The 21,684-nt window shown below is 57.4% G+C and overlaps 1 protein-coding gene across 2 annotated transcripts in view; it reads right to left on the bottom strand.

Moving 5' to 3' along the window:
- Window positions 1-19,535, bottom strand: part of BIN3 (bridging integrator 3) — a 35,066-nt gene extending 15,531 nt beyond the window's left edge. The window contains exons 1-4 of one of the 2 annotated variants that reach the window (XM_080634518.1): window positions 19,491-19,535; window positions 10,043-10,091; window positions 3,569-3,609; window positions 2,905-2,966 (exon numbers count right to left, since the gene is read on the bottom strand). In XM_080634518.1, coding sequence (XP_080490644.1) covers window positions 2,905-2,966; window positions 3,569-3,609; window positions 10,043-10,091; window positions 19,491-19,498 — 160 coding nt within the window. In that variant the 5' untranslated portion in view covers window positions 19,499-19,535. The remainder of the gene's footprint in view (window positions 1-2,904; window positions 2,967-3,568; window positions 3,610-10,042; window positions 10,092-19,490) is intronic. The other variant, XM_080634519.1, reaches the window with a different exon arrangement.
- Between the last annotated feature and the right edge of the window lie 2,149 nt (window positions 19,536-21,684).

Raw genomic sequence — 21,684 nt, 5'->3', positions numbered from 1 at the left:
ATGGCTTGTGATGGGGCCAGAAAATGACACCAGGCTCATGAAAGCCCTCTCCTCTTAGCAACATGTAGATGGCTTTTTTAATGCATCTTTTCTCAACAGACTATTAAGTGTCACTCTCAGGCTCACTACAGCTCTTCCGCAGTGAGGAAAATCACAGTCCATTAAGTCTTTCGAATGGCTTTACAGAAATACACGTATTTAAGGCGGAGTTAGTGCTGGAAAAGGACCAGAATGACAGGACTGGAAGACAAGGTTTCTCTTTTTACTCTTGAAATAGCCTGGACACGAGCAGCATTGACACCAGCTTCCCTCAGTGAACTGCATCTTGTGCCCCTGAGACCAACCCCATGGACCAAGGGGGAATGTAAAGTCTCTGTGGCCTCCAAGAAACCCAAACCCCCCCCGGTCACACTCTACCAGGCTCCAGCTCCTGCCCTGTTGAGCACTTGTGCTTGTTTTCCATCGGACACATCTCTCCCTATCCCGACTCCAAAGGGAAAACTCAATCCCGCCGACAGAGCGGTAAAGGTACAGAATGGAAAACAGGAAACATTCACCAAAAGGCATTGATAGAAATGGGAATAAAGAAGGAAAAGCCACGTTCCTTTTCGTCAGCACTTTGCTGGAAGTTATTCCAGTTTCAGCTCAGAAGCCAGATGCTTGAGCCGGGCCACAGAGGAGCTTTGGAAAGCTCCTGCTGCACTTGCTCAGATACTGGAAGTTAAAGTCCTCTCAGTAATGGGGCTTAAGATCATAAATCAAGGGGTTAAACATTCCGACTGAAAGGTTACACACAATTATACAGAGAGCTCAGAAGCCGAAGAGCTGGGAAACTCAATGCAGAACGAGATGCTAACTATGGGATAACAAAGCTACCGTATCCGTCTATTATCCAAACATTAAGGGTTTAGGCATTTAAACCTTTAAACAGATGGGATATAATCCATATGTGTGACCACATCTGAGGAAGGATTTGTGCCAAAACGGCATGGGGTTAAGAGCGGCAGAACTGCTTCAGCTGCACGCAAAATGAGTTTCCTTCGTAAGGAGAGGACGGGAAGCGTGAAGAGGTGACCCCCTCTTCAAACCCAACCGGCACCTCAGCCACCAGAGGAGACAGGAGACAGGGGAGGGTCGCATCGCATCGCCTGCCCCTCGGGGTGGGCTGCAGGAGGGCTCCCTGCTTCTCATTCCAAGAGAAGAGCTTTTGTCTCCAAGTACAGAACATGCTCCCGCTCCTTACGATCCCGCTTTGCTTGGACAAAGGGAGGGAAGGTGAGGGAGGGGGTGCAGGCAGCGACCAATCACCCCCTCGGCACAGGGTTGCAGCGGAAGGAGTAAGACACCCCTGAGGACGCACCAACGCTGATGCCCTGCTGTCCTTGTCGGACCTGGGGCTGGATGCTGCCTGCGCTGACACAGCCACCTCTTGGGAACGGGCACGGCCAGGCGCGCAGGGCAGCCCTCGGTGCTCCATCAGATCTCCACCTCCTTCGCCTTCACCCAGCCCCTGCTCCAAATCCTTGCTTTACGCTCCCGATTTCATGCCTTTAAATGAGAAATGAGCTCCCAGGATCTGGCCACGGCTCAGTTTGTGACTCTGCCATGGAGCAGAACGGAAAAAGAAAGTCCTCCCACAGCTCCTCTGGGACTTGAAATGCTCCATATAAACAACGCCCACTGCAAGGGAGGGGAGGGGAATCCTGCACAAGGAAAAACTTACCACGGAGCCCTGACAATGACCAGAAAGGGCACTTTTCACCCTGGAAAAGGGGCCTGGCAGCGCCGTTCCTGGTGCCTTTCCCACTGCTCTCCCCATGGGAGCACAGATGTTGTGCTGGGATGGGTGAGGCAGTGTGGGCAAGAGCCCGGATCCGTGCGGATGCCTGGCAACATCCAAGCACACACACACAGGTGAGAGCCCGGATCATGGGAAGCCCCACATTTGCCATCCCTTTCACTGGGGCTCCTTCCCGTTCCTGTTATCCGCGTTAACCCACAGGATGAGTGCCGGGCCAGTGCTGCCCACCCCTGTTTGCGCTGGTGCATCTGCCTTGGCTCTAGAGCTGTGGGGGCTTGGCGCAAGGAGGGACTACTCCAAAGCACACGCTGAGAAGAGCCATCTGTGTTTAACGCAGCTCTTTGCTGCGTGTTTCTGCACGCTGCCCTGCCTGGTGCAACCACCAGCACCCAGCAGATCCCCTTCTCCCTGCACCGCATCGTTCCATCTCCTCTCTGCCACTGTCACTTAAAGCCTGCGCCACATGGTGCGGTCCCACCGGTTTCCTACGCAGGCTGCTGTGGTGTGGTACATGCACAGATAACTCGTTTCTTGCTTCCTGCATCGCCCACTGCCACCGGGTCAGGTCAGAGCAGGCAGCCCGCAAGGGGAGAGCAGGGTTAGTCCTGAGTGAGAGCGGCTGGGGCAGCAGCTCACACGTGGAACACGCACAGCGATGCCTATGGGATGCTCTGCAGACCCCCAGCACCTCATCCCACCTTCCCTTGGCTTCAGACAGCAGAGGATGCCCTCAGTGAAGCAGGTGATGCACAGACACAACGGGCTCAGCCGGAGGCTGCTCCTGCCAGGCTAACCTGAGAACTGGAACAGCAACTCCAGAGGTCTGCAGCTGCAGAAACTGAGGCAAAGAGAAGCAAAGTGACTGATCCAAGGCCACTCAGCAGGCTGCAGCTCAGGAGACAGGGACCAAGCCCATAACAGGCTTTCTGTTCCCTCGGTTGAGATGCTGCTCATGCAGATGGCCTTGTAACTAAGCAAACTGAGTGGGACTGAGATCTAGATTTGTTTTCCAGACTTGTCACAGATTACTCATGTGATCTTGAGAAAGTCACTTCATCTCCTTGTGGCCAAGTTCACAGTCTATGTATCCTACAGTCACATACCCAAGTCTGCATCTGTGCTTTTCTTCATATCCTTCTGAAGCTTTTTGGTCTGATCTTCCAATCTGAAAGATGGGAGAAGAAGGCAAAGTGAATCTTGGAAAGAAAGAAGCCCAAGTGCATCATACGTGCAACAAATCATTTACGGGTTGGATATGCTGGCTTCTGTTGGGAGTTAAAAATACCCCGGCGAGGCTCTGTGCACTTCAGTGCTGCTCAACCTTTTCTGCTTGTTTGCAGATGCTCCGCAACCTTTCCATGTTGGGGATCTCTTACTCAAAGTCACTGCTTTCTGAAGTCCTCGCACCTACCACAAATGGAGAAGCCAAATGCTTCCAGATGATACGGGCCAGCTTATGGGACACAGCCAGGATGGGGACACCGGTTCTGGTCCTCGGGGGTGTGCAGCTGTTTGGTGACCCCCCCAGTTTTCTGGAAACACTTTAGAGCTGCCCCAATGTGCAAACCTCAACCCCATGCACGTGCTTCTTAGGACACTTTGAACACAGGAGCCACAGGAGGAACTCTGAAGCCTCCAAAATGACAGGGTAGGCAGTGATTTGCCGGGAAGAGCGTTAAGAGGCCAAAATCCCCTGGGAAGATGCAGTAAGAGGGCACAAGGGAAGTATGCGACTGGTGCTGTTCTACCACTGTGGTTGATACTCACTGCTGGAGCTTGCCATATTCCCTTTCAAAGTCTCTCTCCACCTGTGGAAAGAAGAGATGGAAACTGGCTCAGACACTGCACCCGAGTGGGAATAACCTGTGCTGCGAAAGCCAGCCCGAGGAAATGCCCCTGTGAACCCCGGGAAGCTGCAGCAATAACGGGGGTTACGCTTCAGGAACGAAGTCTTGGGGGGGTTTATTCCCTCCAGACTCTCTCGGAGCCCAAGACGCTGCCAGGGACAACATGAATTGGAGGCTGACAGAGTAAATGGGAATGCCTTAGAAGCGGAGCGATCGCAGCTCGGCGCCCGCAGCTCGGCGCAGCGCTGGCAGGGGATGAGCCCCCTTCCCCTTCCACATCAGCCCCGACGCTGGGAGAGCCACTCCTGCAGCAGCAGCACACAGCAAAGGACCCAACCCGGCCTCTCCCTCCTTCCCCAGCCTCAAGGGGATGGGTTTCCCCCCCAAAACCACCCCCAAGCCCTCCCATCTCTGCATTATTTGCCCTCTCCTCATGCTCCTCATTCCTGCAATAGCTCCCTCTGATGAAGCACTTCAGGTGGAGCAGCCCAAGCGCCTGCAACACCTTGCAAAATGAGGAGAAACCTGAGCTGGTGAAGAGCTAAACAGCCTCCTCCCGATGCTCCATCAATGACTGCTTCCTCCTACTTGCTATCTGGCAGCACATCTCCAGTGATACAAGATATTTTAAGGAACTTTCCTTCCATGCTGCCTGTTTTAACACACACTTGAACATTCATTCCACACCTCGTCAACCAAATAGGCAAATGGATCTCAATTGACCAGCCAAGAGTAAATACACGCGCTTTTGTTGTCATGGGATCAAAACCGGGTTCATTTGTGTTGTCAAGCTCCCGTGCGATGAAGGAAACGCTGCGTGCTGCGAGCAGCCAGGACGAGAAGGATCCAAAGGTTTGTTCCAGATCTTCAGGCTGTCCTCGGGATTTCAAACCCAGCCTTGCTGTAACAGCACCACGTGAAAGCAGAGCGCTGCAAAGGGACTTTGCTTTCAATCAGAACTGCTATTAAAAGACTCAGTGCTTTAAGATGGAGCCCAGCAACCCCAGGTCCCTCAAACCCTCCTTTTCTAAGCACCCCTGAGCTCCGCAGCGCCATGATGCTGGTGCTCCAGCCGCATCCCTGAGGCCGGCTCTCCCCACCATCGCTCCCACCATCCGCGGGTCCCTGGCGCTGCAAAGCCTCCACCAGGCTCCAGCTCCCTGTCCTGCTGCTAAAGATGGTGCTGGTGGAGCACAGCCCCGCGCAGCGTGGGGACCGCGAGCACAACGCGTGCCCGGTGCAGCATCCACGGCAGCTGGCGCCTGGAGGTCCCGTACCCAGCACGGAGCAAACCCACCCGCACGGCCACGGCTGCTCCGGCCCCTCAAGCATCCTGGGGCCATCGCGCTCTATTCATAGGCCTGAGGTGTGAATTGTTTTGGTTGCAAACCAAAGAGCGAGGATCCGTGCTTTGGAGCCTGGTGGTGCAGAGCTCCAGCCCTCCCATGGTGCCGGCCCAGCCATCGGTCCCTGCAAGACCTGAAGGGTTTGTCCATAAACTGCCCCTTCCTCTGTGCCAGTAGATTCCCCCATGGCCATGCAATGAGTGGGGATGAGCAAAAAGCATCGCTGCACAATGGAAGGAAGGCAAAGCTTCCGCTCCCTGCGACCCTCTGGTGATGCCCCATCCCTGGCAGTGTTCAAGGCCAGGCTGGACACAGGGGCTTGGAGCACCCTGCTCCAGTGGAAGGGGTCCCTGCCCGCGGCAGTGGTTGGAGCTGGAGGAGCTTTAAGGTCCCTTTAACCCAAACCATTCCAAGCATCCCCCAAAACACCCAACCCCGTTTGCCCACATGCACTCTCCGTACGATGGAGGTGAAGACGCTTCAGCTGCCCGGCCTGCCTCACATCTCCAGTGCCATCAATGCAGAGACAGCTGCCCCGGGACTGATCTCCTCTTTCACGCCCACAGCAGCAACTGGTTACCGGTCCCCACAGCCTGCGGGCTGGGGCAGCCCTCCCCAGGCATCCCCGCTCCCGTCTGCATCGCCAGGGCTGCAGCACGCAGGCAGCGAGGAGCAGGGCCCCCCGTGCACCAGGCAGCTCCAACCGTGCTCCCACCGTGCTGCACCCAGCGCATCCGAGGCGTGCAAGGAGGACAAGCTGAGAGCAAGACAAGTACATTTTGCAGAGCACTCAGTAATTCCGCTCCCAGCAGCTATCAGCAATAGCCACACGTCCCCGACACTGACAGCAAAAGGCTATGGAGGAGATTATCACGTTAAAAGTAACGAGAACAAGAAGTACAGGCACAAAATTACAATATCCTGGAGGGAAGCTTCCGTAACATTAAAATAATCCCACTTTCTGCAGCCTCCTTCTGAAACCTCCAAAGCAAAGCGTGGTGCTGGATGGAAGGATTCTGCTCCGAGGCACCGGGGCTGGGTGATGCAGGAGCTCCCCGGGCCTTTATTTACATCTACATAAAGAACGAGGAGCTCTTAAAGCACTGAAACCGAGCCACGTTCCTGCTTTTCACCCAGTTATTTCTGTTTGCAAACACCGGGCCTTCCCCCTCCAGTAGCATCCCTCCCGCTTTAAGGGCAATATCATAATCGACACCATGGTTACAAGGCAACGAAGCGAGACCAAAGCCAATACTACAAAGAGATGGAAATAAGGGACTGTGATGAACCTTCTTACTCCCCTGAGGTTCATTTCTGTTCCTGGAGGAGGAGAACTAGCTGATTTCTACATGTTCCAGTGGTCCAGCCTACTTGTGGGTCTTGGGAAGAAGAGGGAAGCACGTTATTCCTCCTCCCTCCTCTCCAAAACAGAGAAACCCGTATAATTAGGCCAGAAATCCTGCTCTAACCTGGAACTCCTGCTGACCTTTGCCACCCCATCAAGCAAGAGGAGATTGAAGGCAAGTAATGTGGGGGAATATTTGTTCTGCATCCAGCAGCAGCGACCTGAGCCAAAGGAATGCTGCAAAGTGAGGGTGAAGCTGGGACTTCGTAGGCTTCAGCACTCAGCCAGCAATCCAAATCCTCGCCAAAGCCTGCAGGAAAGGCACAGTAAGAGGGAAGAAGGATGCGCCTCAGAACCACAGAGACCGGTTATGTCCCAGTGAAGATGGAGGGAAGAGTGGAAGTGAGCAGAGCTGGTTGCAACCGCCCTCACCCCACCATTCCTGCCACATCTCCTCTGTTATTCCGAGCCTTCCAGCGCGCTGGTGGAGCCCAGTGGAAAGGCGCTGACGGCCGGAATCCTCCTGCTCACGGAGCTCCTCCATCCGACATCCCTGGGGAAGGCAGAGCTGCTGGGATGAGTCAAGGAAGGGAGGCTTGGCAGGCGCGCGGGCTCCCAGCTCAGGTCCCTGCTCCCTGCCAAGCTGACTCAGCCCAGGTCAGGCAGCGAGGAGGAGGAGGGCGAGCCATCTGAGTCAGCCGGGCCAGAGGCAGGGAGGAAGGAGCAGAACCTGGGTGATGGGAAGGGGCTGCCCCATCCCGGGAGCCGCTGTCTCTCCCGACCACGGCTCCGTGCCCCATAGGGATACAGAGCGGCTCTTCCTGCCTGTCTGGATAAACCCCAGCGCCGGTGAGGAGCAGGGTACAACCTCGGGGGACATGGATGAACTTCAGCGAGCTGGAGCTATGGGAGCACATGGAAGACAAGCACAGCTCCGGCTCCAATGTAACCTGTGCTCGGACTGAACTCATCCCGGGGGGAAGAGCAGCTCTGCTGTGAGAGGCTCCATCGCTGCGCCGAGCAATAACCATCGTGTAGGGAGATGAATCCCAACAGGTTTAACTCCTATCACTGGGCATTAGTTTAATTGGGCTGTGCTGCTGTGCGCTCCGTGGCCGTGCTGACAGCAGGTCCTCTCTGAGCACTGGATCCTCCCACCCGGCCTCTCCGCAAGCCCCGGTGACAGCTGCTCTTTTCAGGGATGAGGAGGGGACAGATTATGTTGTCTGGAATTGGATTTGCCCAGGTTAAGGTGGACACAAAGCAGAGCCATGGCTGGGGCAGGGAGGGGATCACTTCAGTTCGTCAGCCACTGTTTCCTATGGGGGTTTCCTTGTGGCCGCAGAGCTGAACGGCGGCTGACACCATGCCCTTCTGCAAAGGCTCAGAAGCGAGTGGGCACAGGGAGTCATGACTAATCCCCTCTGCAGCCCAGGCAAATTGCTGCTCAGAACCAGCGCTGGTCTGGAGCTGACACCAGCCCCGGCATCGTCTCATCAACAAGAGACAAAAGGCTCCTTGGTGAGCACAGCCCCTCTCCTGCACTCCAGTTCCGTGCCCCATGGAGAGCCAAATCAGCTCGATCCTAACAAATGCCTTCTTTTCTTTCCCCTTCTCCCTTCTCTTTTGTGGTCCAATCTCTGCGAGTGGGAGATCCTCTACCCGCAACCACTTCCCTTCGGATGGGCTTGGGATGCAGCCCTGGAGATGCCGCACCTTCCCACTTCCTGCAGCAGGCTCCCGAGCCCAACATCTGGACTATCCCAGCCCTTGGCTGCTGCCGCCGCTCCCTAAAGCCCGCACAGATGGAGCGGCCCAGCCTGCAACTGGGAGGTAAAGCTGGGGGCCTCGAGCTCGCTCCAGCCACCACGGCTCCCACCCCACGACTGAGCCTCGCTCCCAGGAGATATTGGTGGTTTCCTGATGTTCTTTGAAGAGCTGCACTTGACGCTTGCTGTGAGGCTGCGGAGCTCCGGGCTTCCTGCCTTCTGCTTTCCACATTAGCTGCTGCTGCCTGGAGAGCACACGGCAAGCGGGGCCCCTTGAAAGTGAGCATCAAACCGGAGCTACCGAGGCGCTGGGAAACACTTGTTCTTGGGGGGCTGAGGGAGAGGGGGAAGGAAGGAAAGAGGGAAGGAAGAAAGGAGGGAGAGAGGGAAGCAGGGAAGAAGGAAGGAGAAAAGACCTGGAAGCACTTGTGCTGCTGAATGAACCTCTGCCTCCTGGATATTCCAAGCTGTTCTATTTCCCCCCCCCCCATGTATCCATATCTATAAGGAGTGCCTGCCAACAGCCTCAGAGCAGCACTTCCCAGCAGCTCTCAAAGGTGCCACCATTCATCTGCAGAGCCCAAGCTCCTGCTGCAGCTCAGGGACCGCTGATTTCAGCAGCAACAGAGAACAGGGGAGACCAAGTCCCTCACATGAACCTTTTGCAACAGCAAAAGCAGCAGGAGCAGAGGGAAATCAGCACCGGCAAGGGAGAGAAAAAGTCAGCTTGGATGTGCGAATGGGTGGGATGGAGATGTCCAAGACACCCAGAGCAGGCGGTTCTTGCAACAGCCTGGAAGGACGCTGCAGTTGGAATGAAGACGAGAGGCAAAATCTCATGGAGGAAGGCAATGAGGAGGCTCCTGAAAGGAACTGGGATGGGTGCGAGGCCAGGGGACAGCACAGAGCAGCACCATCGGCAGCTCCCGGGAAAGGGCAGCTGAAGGGATGCAAAAGCCACTGAGGAACATCACCAGTGCCTGTCCCCATCGCCTGCCTGGCTCAGCCCGGAGCCGCTGCAGAACCGCTGCTCTACAGCATGCGATGAAACGCACCATGGCAGGATCAGGCCTGTGCCTCCAGGGGAAAATGTCATGGCCTGAGGAGAAACTGCCCCATAAACACGAGTGCCCACGCATCCCCAGGGAATGAGCCGCGATGAGTGGCCTGGAGAGGAGGGAGCAGGGATGTCAGCCTGCTCAGCGGATTAGGTCACCAGCACCGCTATGAAGACAAGATGCTCCCTGTCAGGGCGCTCCTTTCAGAGCAGGAACGCAGCTTCGGTTTCAGGGAGAGCTCCCGTGAGGTCCCACAGCTTTTATTTCACACGGGACGAATGCAAAGGCAATCTGCTTAAGAAGGGAAAATACCCCCAGCCAGCTGCGAGCAACAGCGCTGGGCTGGGAGCCTCAAATCCACCAGAACACAAAATGCGGTTTTCAGTCGCTTTTAAAGCAAATGCTGTGCAGCACAAATTAATTCACGCCCGAGCACTGAGCATCTCAGCTTATGAGCCTTTCTTTGGAAACAGTTATATTCAGCGATCTGAACCACTCCTCCTCCTCCATCTGCTCAGAAAGGATGAACAAACAAGCCATTGCTGCAAGAAGGAAGGAAGGAAGGAAGCCCGTTCAGCCATCTCCAAGGAAAACGGTGCCAGACCAGAGGAGCTCTTCCCCTCATCCCCCCCTCCCCAAAACCCAACAACGACATCAGCAAGACACAGCTCCCACAGTAAAACGTTCGCCCCTGGTCGGGCTCCCCCTCACTCCCTGCACGAGGAGCCGAGCGCTGGTCACACGCAGCAACAGGTTCTGCTGCTCCCAGCTCCCTCCCACGACACGCTGCGAAATGGGACGAGTCAAAGTGCTGCCTTGACTCATCAGCCACATGATCAAAGGCTGGAGCTAAAAAGGGGGATCTGGTTTACTCACTGTCTTGGGTACAATCTGTTTCTTGGGCTGCCCGATCTTGAACGGTATCCTGGAAAAGAGAGGAGAGGGAAGGGATGAAGCAAGCGCTGCTGGTTGCAACCAGCCCAGCCCTGTGGGTCTCAGCCTCAGTGGTGGGGTCCGGGGTGAGCAGGGCTTGTCCTGGGGCAGCAACACCTCATTCCATGCAGTGTGCTCCTGCTCCAAGAGCCAATGGCCCCCCTAAGGTCAGCACCTGCATCTGAAACCCCCTTCCCCACCCAAATAAATCACAGAACCCCAGAACGGCTTGGGATGAAGGGACCTGAAAGCTCATCCAGTTCCAACCCCTTGCTACAGGCAGGGACCAGGCTGCTGCAAGCTCCATCCAACCTGGCCTTGAAAGGATGGAAATGCAATGGTTGGAAATGCAATGGGTGGGAATGCAATGGATGCTCCAGCATTCCGACTGAAGAACACGTTCCAAACCAAACCCGAAAGGGAAATAAATACCTAAATAAGCCCTGTAAATATCTGGAGAGAGGATATTAAATAAAGCAACAGTAAATAAAGTGTCTGGAGCTGTGAGTGAGCTGCTTCCCAGCATCCCTGTGCCGTGCCGGAGCAGCTGGAGGAGCAGCTCACCTGCAGCACAACAGCTCCTTCATTCTTAAACCCTTCAGGAGGGTTCCCAGGAAATCTGGGTTACCTGAAGGAGCTTCCCCACGTGAGTGAGCTCCAAGGCGAGGAGTGCTCAGCATAAACCCCCTCCGCACGCCCGGGTGGCTGGGGCCACGCTGCCCTCCGGAAAATAACTGCATCCCTTCCAGCTCTCGGGATAATCGAGATCCAGGAATTCAGCGGCTGTTTGCAATGTGTTTAATTAAGTTAAAGAGGTGCTGCTCAGTGAAAGCATCTCCTCAGAACCTCCTGATGGTCTCTGCATCGCAGTGCTTTAACTAAACAGAAAATGGGGCTTGCAAGGAAGTGCGAGCATCTTTTCCCAGAGATGCCTCACCTAGAGCATGCCTATAGCTCAGTGGCATCAGCATCGCATCTCAAACCCACAACAGCCCCTTCTTGGGATGGTGCCGAGCCCCTGCCTGGACCAGTCCAAACTCTCCCACTCCTACCCAAAGCCTGAGTTAATAACATGCATTTTAAGACTCTTGGCCACTGGACACGCTCCCAGGCTGGTGTCCTCACTGGAGCAGCTCCAGTGCCCAAAGGGGCTCCAGGAAACCTGGAGAGGGGCTTGGGACAAGGGCCTGTAGGGACAGGCCAAGGGGAATGGCTTTAACCTGCCAGAGGGGAGACTGAGATGAGCTCTTAGGCAGAAGCTCTTCCCTGTGAGGGTGCTGAGGGTCTGGCACAGGGTGCCCAGAGAAGCTGCGGCTGCCCCGTCCCTGGCAGTGTTCAAGGCCAGGTTGGACACAGGGGCTTGGAGCACCCTGCTCCAGTGGAAGGGGTCCCTGTCCGTGACAGAACTGGAGGAGCTTTAAGATCCCTTCAGCCCAAACCAGGCTGAGCTTCTATGGGAGAAAGCGAGCAGTGACACAACATCCCCACGGACAAAACAAGCCCCACATCACCCGACCTGGCCCCTGCTTCCAAACCAAGGGTGCAATTAGGCACCGGTAATGCCCTGGGCCCGTGAGCGGTGCAGGGCTCGGGAGCAGCTGGGGGAGCAGGAGCCAACCTGAGTCACCAGCTCTAAATGCACGGGTTTTTTCCAGGAGAACTTCCTGTTTATGGTGCTCCGGTGGGAGCGATGTAATTTGGGGCTGTTTAACCCTTTCCAGCTCCGGCGGCAGCGTGAATCACACTTCTCCCCTAGCCAAACCCTCGGCTGCTGTGTAATTACCCTGTCAATAGCCGGGGGTGCGGCGCCTTACAGGAAGAAAGTGAAAACACACAGGTTTTTTTCTCCGTGTTTTTCTGCATGGGTCAAATATAAACTCCAATGAGGCACTTCCCTCCCCGGCTCTGGCACAGCCCGGCCCGGCGCACGCCGCGGTTTTGGAGGGGACGGCATCGATCTGTCTCGGTGGCAGGATGAGAAGATGTGGTCTTTACCCAAGGCAGTAATGACCCAGGGTTCACTGTGAGGGTGCTGAGGCGCTGGCCCAGCGTGCCCAGAGAAGCTGTGGCTGGCCCATCCCTGGCAGTGTTCAAGGCCAGGTTGGACACCGGGGCTTGGAGCACCCTGCTCCAGTGGAAGGGGGTCCCTGCCATTGGAACTGGAGGAGCTTTAATGCTCCTTCCAACCCAAACCACTCCATGATTCTATGAGAAGCCACAGCAGCTGCTGAGCATCTCCAGCAAGCACAGGATCCAGGCTGGATCTAGGCTGGTTTCTAGTGGGAAAGCACAGTTAAAAGGGTGATTAAAGCGCTGCCTGTGCATAACCTTCCCCTTGCTCTTGTGTGGTCGGCATCCACTGGCTAGATGCGTTAAATCAAGGCAATACCAGTACTAAACCAGGGATATGGGGAACAGGCAAGGCAAAGCCACGAATTGGCATAGGCAGAGCAGCAGCAGCTAATGGGCGGGCAGTGGGGAGCACATCCCATCCCATCCCATCCCCAATCTCCACCGCACCACAAAGGGGAAGGAATAAAGCAATCCCAGCTACTACCTTCCAGAACAAAAGAAAGTCACCGGAGTGCTTCACAAGGCTGCAACTCCACTCTGAAGCAGTAAATATCTCTATTAGCATCGTGATGCCAGTTGGCTAATTATGGCTGTCTCGGTAAAACCTCTACAAAACAACCCCGTGCAAGCGATGTCTATTCAGCAATTATATATTTTGCTGTTCTAGTTCACAATTTGAGATAATCTGTCCTCATTTCTGAATCTTTGCCTTTTAATATGGTGCTGGGGGGGAATAAACGCATAAGCAGGAACAAAAGATGAGAGGTATGGAGCACCTCCGAGCTTTTAAGACAAATGGATGCAGCCCATGCATTACAACACCACAGCAAACTGTTGCCATCAACAATTCTTGCCTCTCCATGAGGCCCAGCCTGCAAAACAGGGGGGACATAGCAACAACTGCGTGCTTTGAACATTAAGAGCTGCTGGGGGGTTTATTCTGTTCAGGAGATGTGATGGGGCTAAAGCGAACACGTTGGGGAGCGATGGGTCGGTGTCCTTCACTGCCATGGGTTACCGGTTACCCCTGCTGCTGCTGCACCGAAGCAATCCAGAACTGGTGCGTTCCTTTCCTGCTCTCTCGTTTCTGCTGAGCGAGAGAAAGCTGGGGCTGTGTTTGGGGTGTGAAATCCCTTGAAATCCTGTTCCTGAAGAGCGCGAGCTGAGTCACAGCCGGAGCCTTCCCACCCCGTCCTCCCCGCCGCACCGCAGGGCTGCAGGAGCATCCCGGCCCCAAGCCCCATCGCAGCGAGGTCACCGGGAGTTTGGGAAGGGAGTGGGGTTCAGCTGGGAGGGAGGAGGGGGAAATACTGCAGGGAAAGGGTGGGAAGAGCCTAAAGTAGGGAAAAAAGTGTGGGTGGAGAGAATCCTGCAAGCTTCTACTTAGGGATGCTGAGGAACCCCAGGGAGGGGAAGGTGGGAGAAGCAGTGGCCAATTCTCTCTGAAGTTTCCCCAGCAATGTCATATATTTACTTGGCTTTTCCATGTGCAAACCCAGGGCCACACACACCAAAGCAGCTCATTCTCCTCTGGATGCGCAGGAGAGTTGCAGGCAGGGGAGGGAATACAGCTCAATGAGGTCCGTAGGGAGCTGGAGTTTAAAACATGGAGCTCCCACTCCTACTCTCCACCAGTCCCCTGAAACGAAGGCACAGAGGAATTGCCAGCGTGAATCAGACCAAATCACTGCTAATTTAGGGAGGTGATGGTCCCTTTGGACCATACAGGACATCAAACCCTGGCATCAGCCCCAGACAGCGCTTGGAACATGCACTGGGGATAAACTCTTGGTGGATGCCACCCATTACCCTGAAGGCCCTTCCATCTGAACATCACCTTGCAACCCCTAATCAAGCCCCAGAAGAACCCTCACATTCCTTGGGGATGCTGCGGTTCCAGGGGCTGGGGAGGGAGGGAAGGAAGGAAGGATGGACAAGGAGCATGCAAGGGAAGGGGAAGGGAGAACTGAACGTGCTCCAAACTGTGGTTTGGAGGTTGGTTACTCAGACACGGAGGAAAAACAGTGCCCAGACACCATCAGAATCCGCCACACACAGGAACCCACAAGTCCCAGTGTGGTACGAACTGGTGGCATCGGTACCACCACTGTCACACCAGCAACTCAATCCCTGGTTAGCCAGAAGTACCCACTTCCCATGGAAAGTTTTGGGCTCTTTTCAAGCAAGCCCAGGCAGAGCAGCCACCGGAGCTCTGCACACTGCATTGCCACCTGAACTCAGCATTCCCTTTCTCACTGCCCTTAGCAAGGGAATGGGAGTGAGCAGCTCCACGGCTGGAGCATCTCCTCTCCATCATTCCTTGTGCAGCTGTGGCTGCCCCATCCCTGGCAGTGTTCAAGGCCAGGTTGGACACAGGGGCTTGGAGCAAGCTGCTCCAGTGGAAGGGGTCCCTGCCCGTGGCAGGGGTTGGAGCTGGAGGAGCTTTAAGGTCCCTTCCAACCCAAACCATTCCAGCTTCTATGATTCTATGCACATCCACGCCACAAAGCCCAAACCTGGGCACCAGCACCACGCGTCTCACGACTTCGGACATCCTAAAGGCCATCAAAAGCTGCAAAGCCATGGCCACAGGGGCTGCCCTGGATCCAGCCCTCAGAGCAGCGGGATCCCAGCCCTGCCCAGGTGAGGAAGGCAGGGAGGCAGCCCCGGGTTAGCCGTGAATCCCAAGCATCGCTCCGGATTCCTCCCTGTACTACACGGTGTCCATGGCAACCGCAGGCACCATCCCGCCCCGCTCCCCCCCACCCCGCCTCATAGCAACCGCTCCAAACACAGCGCGAAGGCAAAGGAGGGGGGGGAAAGAAGGGAAAAAATTATTCAAACGGATCACAAACAGCTTCTGTCGAGGGAGACGTGGTGCCAAAGCCTGCTTGGGGTTCTGCGCTTGGGGGAGGCGAGAGGGGAGGTCACAGGGCACTGACAGGGGCAAGAAGTCCCTCAGAAACAACCCCATTGCGCGCTCCCACCTGCGCTTCAACCCCATCCCTGCGACTTCAGGCGTGAAGCCAGGCAGGGAGGTCAGGGTGAGCCCCTGCAGTGGGGGAGATGGAGCAAAGGGATGGGAACATCCACGTTGTGGTGCTTCGGGTGAGAGCAGGGGCGGGAGGCACCCTCCTCGCCGCCGGCAGCGCAGGGCCCGCTCGCCTCTTTGCATCTCGCAGGGAGCTGAGCGTGGTGTCAGTGTTAAAGCGACTGAAGGAATCAAGTCAGAATCCACTCTCCCACCCATTCCAAGATGAGCACGAGAGAAAAAATATAATGATATTTTACTCACCCATCAAAAGAAAATTACTCACGCCAGGCGCGTAGGCGAGCACAATCCTGCAGGGCTGTTTTAGGCCCTGACTCTGCTACAAAAATACCCATTTTAAGTGAAGCCTGGTTGTGAAACACGGTTGGGGCTCAATCAGAACACTGGGGTTTAGCTGCTTGGGCAAAGAAGGTGGGAAACAGATCAGGAGAACTAAGCTAACGTGCTGATCACAGCCCCAGGACCCAGCTCCCCTCCCTTTGCTTTCAACCTGGGATGTGCAACCACGTCGCATGGGTGTTGCACGTGGCAGCAGCCGTGCAGGGAGGTGTTTGGGAGCAGCGTGCACCTTGCTCACTGCCCTGGTATCCACTTGCTTCATCCAACCTCATTTTATCCCGTGCTCATCTCCAGTTCCCAGTATCATTGATACTTGGAGGAACTGGGGACGCTGTCATTGACCACGTCAGGATCTGCTGGGATTTGGGCTCCATCAAAAAACTCCATCCATATTGATTCACTGGGAAGAAAACAGCGCCTTGGGCTGTGTTTTGCATCCCACCTGCCCAATGTGGCCAGAGCACAGCTCCAAAACACGGAAACCACCATGAATAAGCAACAACCCCACTCTCCCGCTGCCAGGCAGCTATGCCTGCTCCTCCCTGCACTCTTCCCTTGCTAAGGAAGGTGTAAATCCATCCTTCCTGAGAGGGGCAGCTCCTCTTCTTCACCTCCACCCCCAAACACCTCAAGCAAACACATTCCCATTGACCCTGCGTTGTGTCTGGTACCCACCTGGGGCGTTAAACAGTGCACAACCAGTTGAAACCCTGACTTCAAACCCTTGCCAGCTCCTTAGGCCACTCAGCAACAGCATCCTGCCAAGAGGCATATGGTTTAGCAGGCCAGCGACAGCAACCCGCCATGCAGAGCAAGGGTGCTGCGGTGCAACAAACCCCCACGTGCTTCACGCTGCCCCACCATCAACATTGGCCTGACATCCCTCCTCCTGCAGCAAACAGCAGCTACTGCAGCGGTGCCGAGGCCACGCCAGGAAAACCCCTTCCCGCTTGTGAAATCACCTGTGGGAGCTGGGGAAGGGAGAACAGGAGCTCTTTGGGAGGCTGGGTAGGAGCTGCTGCAACATTTGGGTTTATGTGGTTCCATGAGGCTTAAAATACCCTTTGGTGGTCACAAATGAGACACTTGTGGCAGCAGAGGGTGTGGATCCAGTAAAGCCGTCACTTGATTTCTCTTTGTTGTTTCAAAGGGAGTGATGGCCAAGGTAATCACTGGAATATTTTCCTCTCTCCTCCAAAACACATGGCCACAGGGGAGTGGGGAGGGCAGCAGGGATGAGGATGCGTTCAAGAGATCCCAATTCACAGCGCAGAAGCTGAAGGGAAGGCACCAAGCTCTGCTGAGAAGCACAAAACATCTCATCTGTCCATGCGAGGCTGTTTCCAAAACAAGCCTCCTCCTGCTCTAAATAAAGCTTAGCCTAGAAAGACAGCACTGCCTAGTTGCCTAGGTGCGGGAGTCGGGAATTTGGGGGTTTAATCCAGTCTCTGTCACCAGCTTTACTCTCTGGAGCAAAGTTTTCCTGTGTTGGTACAAGGGGTTGTCCTGGGTTCAGCAGCAGCAGTCACTGGTTGAACAGCAGTTCACTGCTGCTGCTGAACCCAGGACAGGGGTGCTGCTGTGTCCCGACACCGAGAGCCCCAACCCACCATGGGCAAGAGAAAGCAAAGGATTATCCACGCACAATTCCACACGGCACCCACAAAACAGCCTCTTTGCCCTTTGCGGACCCCTCACACCAGCCTTTGCGAACCACTCAGGTAAGAAGCGCTCCAGAAGCCAAACCAGAGGCAGTGACAGCAGGAGCTGCAGGCCAGGGCTGAGGAGGAACCTCTGGCCTCTTGATGGGCTGCAGGAGCCAAAAGGGGCTTTAGTGGGTGCTGAGCCGGGTCTGCCGGTGCCTGTGGGCGCAGAGGGACGCAGGAGCGTGCCCTGAACACACCCGCTGTGCTGCACAAAGCTGGCGCAAGGCTCGCTCCTTCCGCAGGGGCAGCGGGGACGGCCACGTCCTGCTCTGACCTTTGCACCCGGGCACAATGGGCGCAGGCACCCGGCGCACGTCACGCCAGGCCTGCTCCCGCTGAACTCCGGCTTCTCCCAGTGAATGGGGCGATTGATCCATGGCGGGAGCAGCAGCCAAGAGCGCTGGTGGGAGCGGGCCGGGCGGCCGGGCCGCACTGAGGGGGATTGTGTCCGTGCCACGCTGCGGGGTCCCAGCCCCGCGCCGCCGCGCGTCAGCGCAGCCACGGCACGGCCAGGGACTGACGCTGCCGGAGAAGAAAGAGACTCAGATCGGCGCGGAGCTCCCCTCCTCCAGCACTGACCTTTCCTTCCTCCCCACCAGCTGCAGGCAGAACCACCCGATCGCTCAGCAAAAGCCACAAGCAGTGGGCCCCAGGGCTGGTGTGGCTGAGGGACACTGCGAAGCGTTGATGCTCCGGGTAACACCTGATGAATGGGGAATAATTCTCACCTGAGTTATCCCCCATCCCTGCTGTGAAGGGAATATTCCTGTCTCACATACGGGCCCTGCAGCTGCTCCCGGGCCAGGAGAGAGGAGCCGGTCTCATGCACCCCAGAGCTCACTGGAGAGCCAGGGCAAAAGGCAGCTCCAAGCCCCTCATTGACAACACTGCCTCCAACCACGGCTGCTCTGGGGTGGGTAAAGCAGAACCACAGGAACCTGGTGGAGAACGGTGGCTTTTGAACCAAAAGGCCCCATTTTATCAGTCCCTGTGTGCGGGTCATAGAAACCCAGAATCAACCAGGTTGGAAAAGCCATTTCAGCTCATCCAGTCCAACCCTTACCCCAGCCCTGCCAAGGCCACCCCTAACCCATGGCACTGAGGCCTCGTCTCCACGGGGTGTGAACCCTTGCAGGACGGTGCCTGCAGCCCTGCCCTGGGCAGCCTGTTCCAATGCCTGAGCACCCTTTGGGGCAGGAATTGTTCCTCAGCTCCATCTGAACCTGCCCTCGTGCAGCTTGAGGCCCTTTCCTCTTGTTGAAATACGTTCCCAACCCTCAAATCGTCTTTAACTCCCGCCCTGGTGGACTCAACCGGAGACCTTCAGGGAAGCAGAAGCCCCCTTTCTCCTTAACCCCCCACATCCCTCCCATCCCGGCCCGGCGCTGGCTCTATGGGGCTATCCAGGGATGAGGAATCAGGCTCTTGGGATTCATTTCTAACATTCATTTAAGAAAGCAGCGGGGAAGAGGCCCCAGAGCAGCAGCCAAAGGCCCGAGCCTGCTTCAAACACACGTAGGACCCATTGGATTGACAACAACCAAGCTTTACTTCCATGGACCCAGGGCGGGTTTACATCGTTCCAGAGCCCCGGGGCCCTCTGGAGATCACCCAGTCCAAGGCTGGCCAGGGCAGGGCACACAGGAACGTGTCCATGGTGGGTCTGGGATGGCCCCAGAGAGGGAGACTCCACACCCCCCCGGGCAGCCTGTGCCAGGGCTCTGCCACCCTCATGCCGAGGGGACACTTGTTCTGTTCCAGTTTATGGCCACTGCTCCTTGTCCTGCCCCTGGGCACCACTGGGAAGAGTCTGTCCCGTCCTCCTGGCACCTCCTTTGGGATTCTGCTCTGCACTGACGGGATCCCCTCTTAGGGCGCCCTGTGCAGGCCCAGCTCCCGCAGTCTCTCATCAAAGCGACGCTCCAGACCCCGGAGCACCCCCGCGGGCCGAGCCTCCATCACCGAGGGGCGCTGCGAGGGGCTCTGCGCTCACACACCCGCACACCGCTACCTGCGGGCACGCACCGGGGCCGGGCCGCGCTACCACCGGGCCCGCCGGCGCCAGGCCCCGGCCTGGCGGGCCCAGCACCGCAGCGGCAATGGCGAGTCCGGGGCCGGGCCGGGGGGACCCCCCCAGCGGTGCCGGGAGCGGGGGGCCCGGTCCGGAGCGGGAGAACCGGGGCACGGCGCGGCCGGGCCCGGCCCGGGGGCCCGCACTCACCAGCTCATGGCTCCCCTCGCCGCTCGACCGGAAGTGCCGCTCGCCTCCGCTCCGCCCCTTCCGGCAGCGCCGCCACTGGGCGGGAGGAATAGGGGAGGGTGATGTCGGGACGGGGCGTGACGTCACGGGGCAGAGGGGAGCGGGGAAACGGGGAGAAAACGATGGAAAACGGTGAAAAACGGTGGAGAGCCCCTGGGAAGGGGGCTGGTATCAAAGCACCGGGGCGGGGAGCGCCCTGGAGGGGGAAGGGCTGCAGCGCGGGGTGGGCAGGAGCATCCCGGGGTGGGAAGAGATACCCAGGAGCATCCTAATGTAGGCAGGGGCATGGGAAGGGGATGCTCAGGAGCACCCTGGGATGGGGAAGGGCAAGAGGTGCCCAGGAGCACCCTGCGATGGGCAGGGGCGCAGGGAAGGGGATGCTGAGGAGCACCCCAAGGTGGGTGCGGGATGCGGAGGGACAGGGATGCCCCAGCTGGGCAGACCCAAGGCAAAGGAGCAGGGATGTGCAGTGCTTTCAGACGGGCAGGAGCACCCAGGTGTGGGGAGAGCCCCCCCATCCCCACGAGGCTGAGCAGCTGTGCCCAAACCCCGCCATGTCCTCAGCACCGGCCCCATCGGCCACCACCCTGGGGTGAAGGAAAGCACCCCCCGAGCTCTGGGTGCCCTCGGACCCCCCATTGCCGCCCGCAGCGTGGTGCCAGCACGTGGTGCCGCACGGGACCCGGGGAGGAGGCCCGGGATGGGTGCCAGGGGTGGTTTATCCATGAGCAGGTGGAGGTAAACAGCGGTGATTACAGCCAGGGAGGATGATGCTAAACTGGGAAGGTGCCACCGAGACCGGTGAGGACAGGGATTAGCCGGAAAGGAGCAGGAGAGGGGGGACAGGGCTGGGTGGGCACCCAGGGGATGGTGTCCATGGACCCCCCAGCACACAGGAGAAGGAGCGGGGGTGGTGGAGAGAGGAAGTTGAAAGTGGCACAAAGGGATCAGTTTCGGGGTGCTGATGGATGGGGATCAGAGCAAACCCCGAGGGGAGGCAGCCGGGAGGACCCCACCGCATCCCAGCCAAGGTGTGGGGAGGAAGAGGAAGAGCGAGGCTGGTGTCAGGGTCGGTTTGCTGGTAGGACACGGTGCTGGTCCTGGCCGCCGATCCCACTGTGATGGCCCACGTTGGCGCAGGGGATGCAGTGAGGAAGAGCTGGGACAGGCGGGTCCTGGGTGTCCTGATGGCCATGGGGCTCAGGGAGCACATTCCATGGAGGCTCTGCCCCATGTGCCGGGATTCACCTCCAAAAGTCAGCCACAAGCAGAGGTCAGAGCTGCCGCCTTGGCCGGGAATGTGGGGATGGATCCATATGGCAGCGGCACGGGGCAGGAAATCCAGAAACCATCCAGGCCTTGTGCAGGAGCCATCTCCTGCCATGGAGGAGCTGAGCCGGAGGCTGAGAAGATCAGGGAGGGATCCCACCAACATCTGTGGCACCAGCATCCCCCAGCTGCGCACCAGGAGCGCCTGGATTCAGGTCCTCGTTGCTCCCAGCATTGGGGACGGGCTCTCAGCTCTCGGTGCTGCTCCTTGCAGCAGATCCCATCCCATGGAGCGCTCCTGGGTGTCCACATCCGCGGGGAGGAGCGAGGAGCTGGCGGCCTCGTCGGGAGCGTGGCGCTGCCGTCGAGGGGGCAGCGGCAGCGGGGTCTGGAGCTGTGTGGCTGCAAACCCTTCCCTCCTCCCCAGAGCACAGAGAGCCCACAGCCGGGATGCAGAGTGCCGTGTTTCCGTAGCAACCAACGGGTTTCCTACGAGGTGCTGCACGCTCGCCACCCGTTTCACCACCCAAGGGTGCTCCTCACCGTCCTGCTCCGTGCAAGGGGCACCCGAGTGGCAGAGCGGGTCCGCAGTGTGGCACCGGGGCCGGGACACCCTGTTCACAGCCAGTGGGCTCCTTCCTTCCTCCTTATCACAGTGAAGGAGCCCAAAGTGTTGGAGCAAGCATCTCCGTGGCACAGCGATGGGGGTGATGTGGTCTTTGCCATGCCACCGCCTGCCCGTGCCCAGCATCTCCAGTGTCTTCCAGCACAAGCCACCAGTGGAGATGGGCACAACCGCCACCACCACAGCACCCACGGGTGTTGCTGGAGGCCGTGGTGGCTCTCCCCACACCATCATCTGCATGCACGATGGCTCCAGCTCCTA

Source organism: Psittacula echo (genome assembly GCF_963264785.1).
Source record: "Psittacula echo genome assembly, chromosome: 25".
Classification (NCBI taxonomy): Eukaryota; Metazoa; Chordata; class Aves; order Psittaciformes; family Psittacidae; genus Psittacula; species Psittacula echo.
Note: the sequence above shows the minus strand (reverse complement) of the source record. Positions and strands in the feature narration are given on the sequence as shown.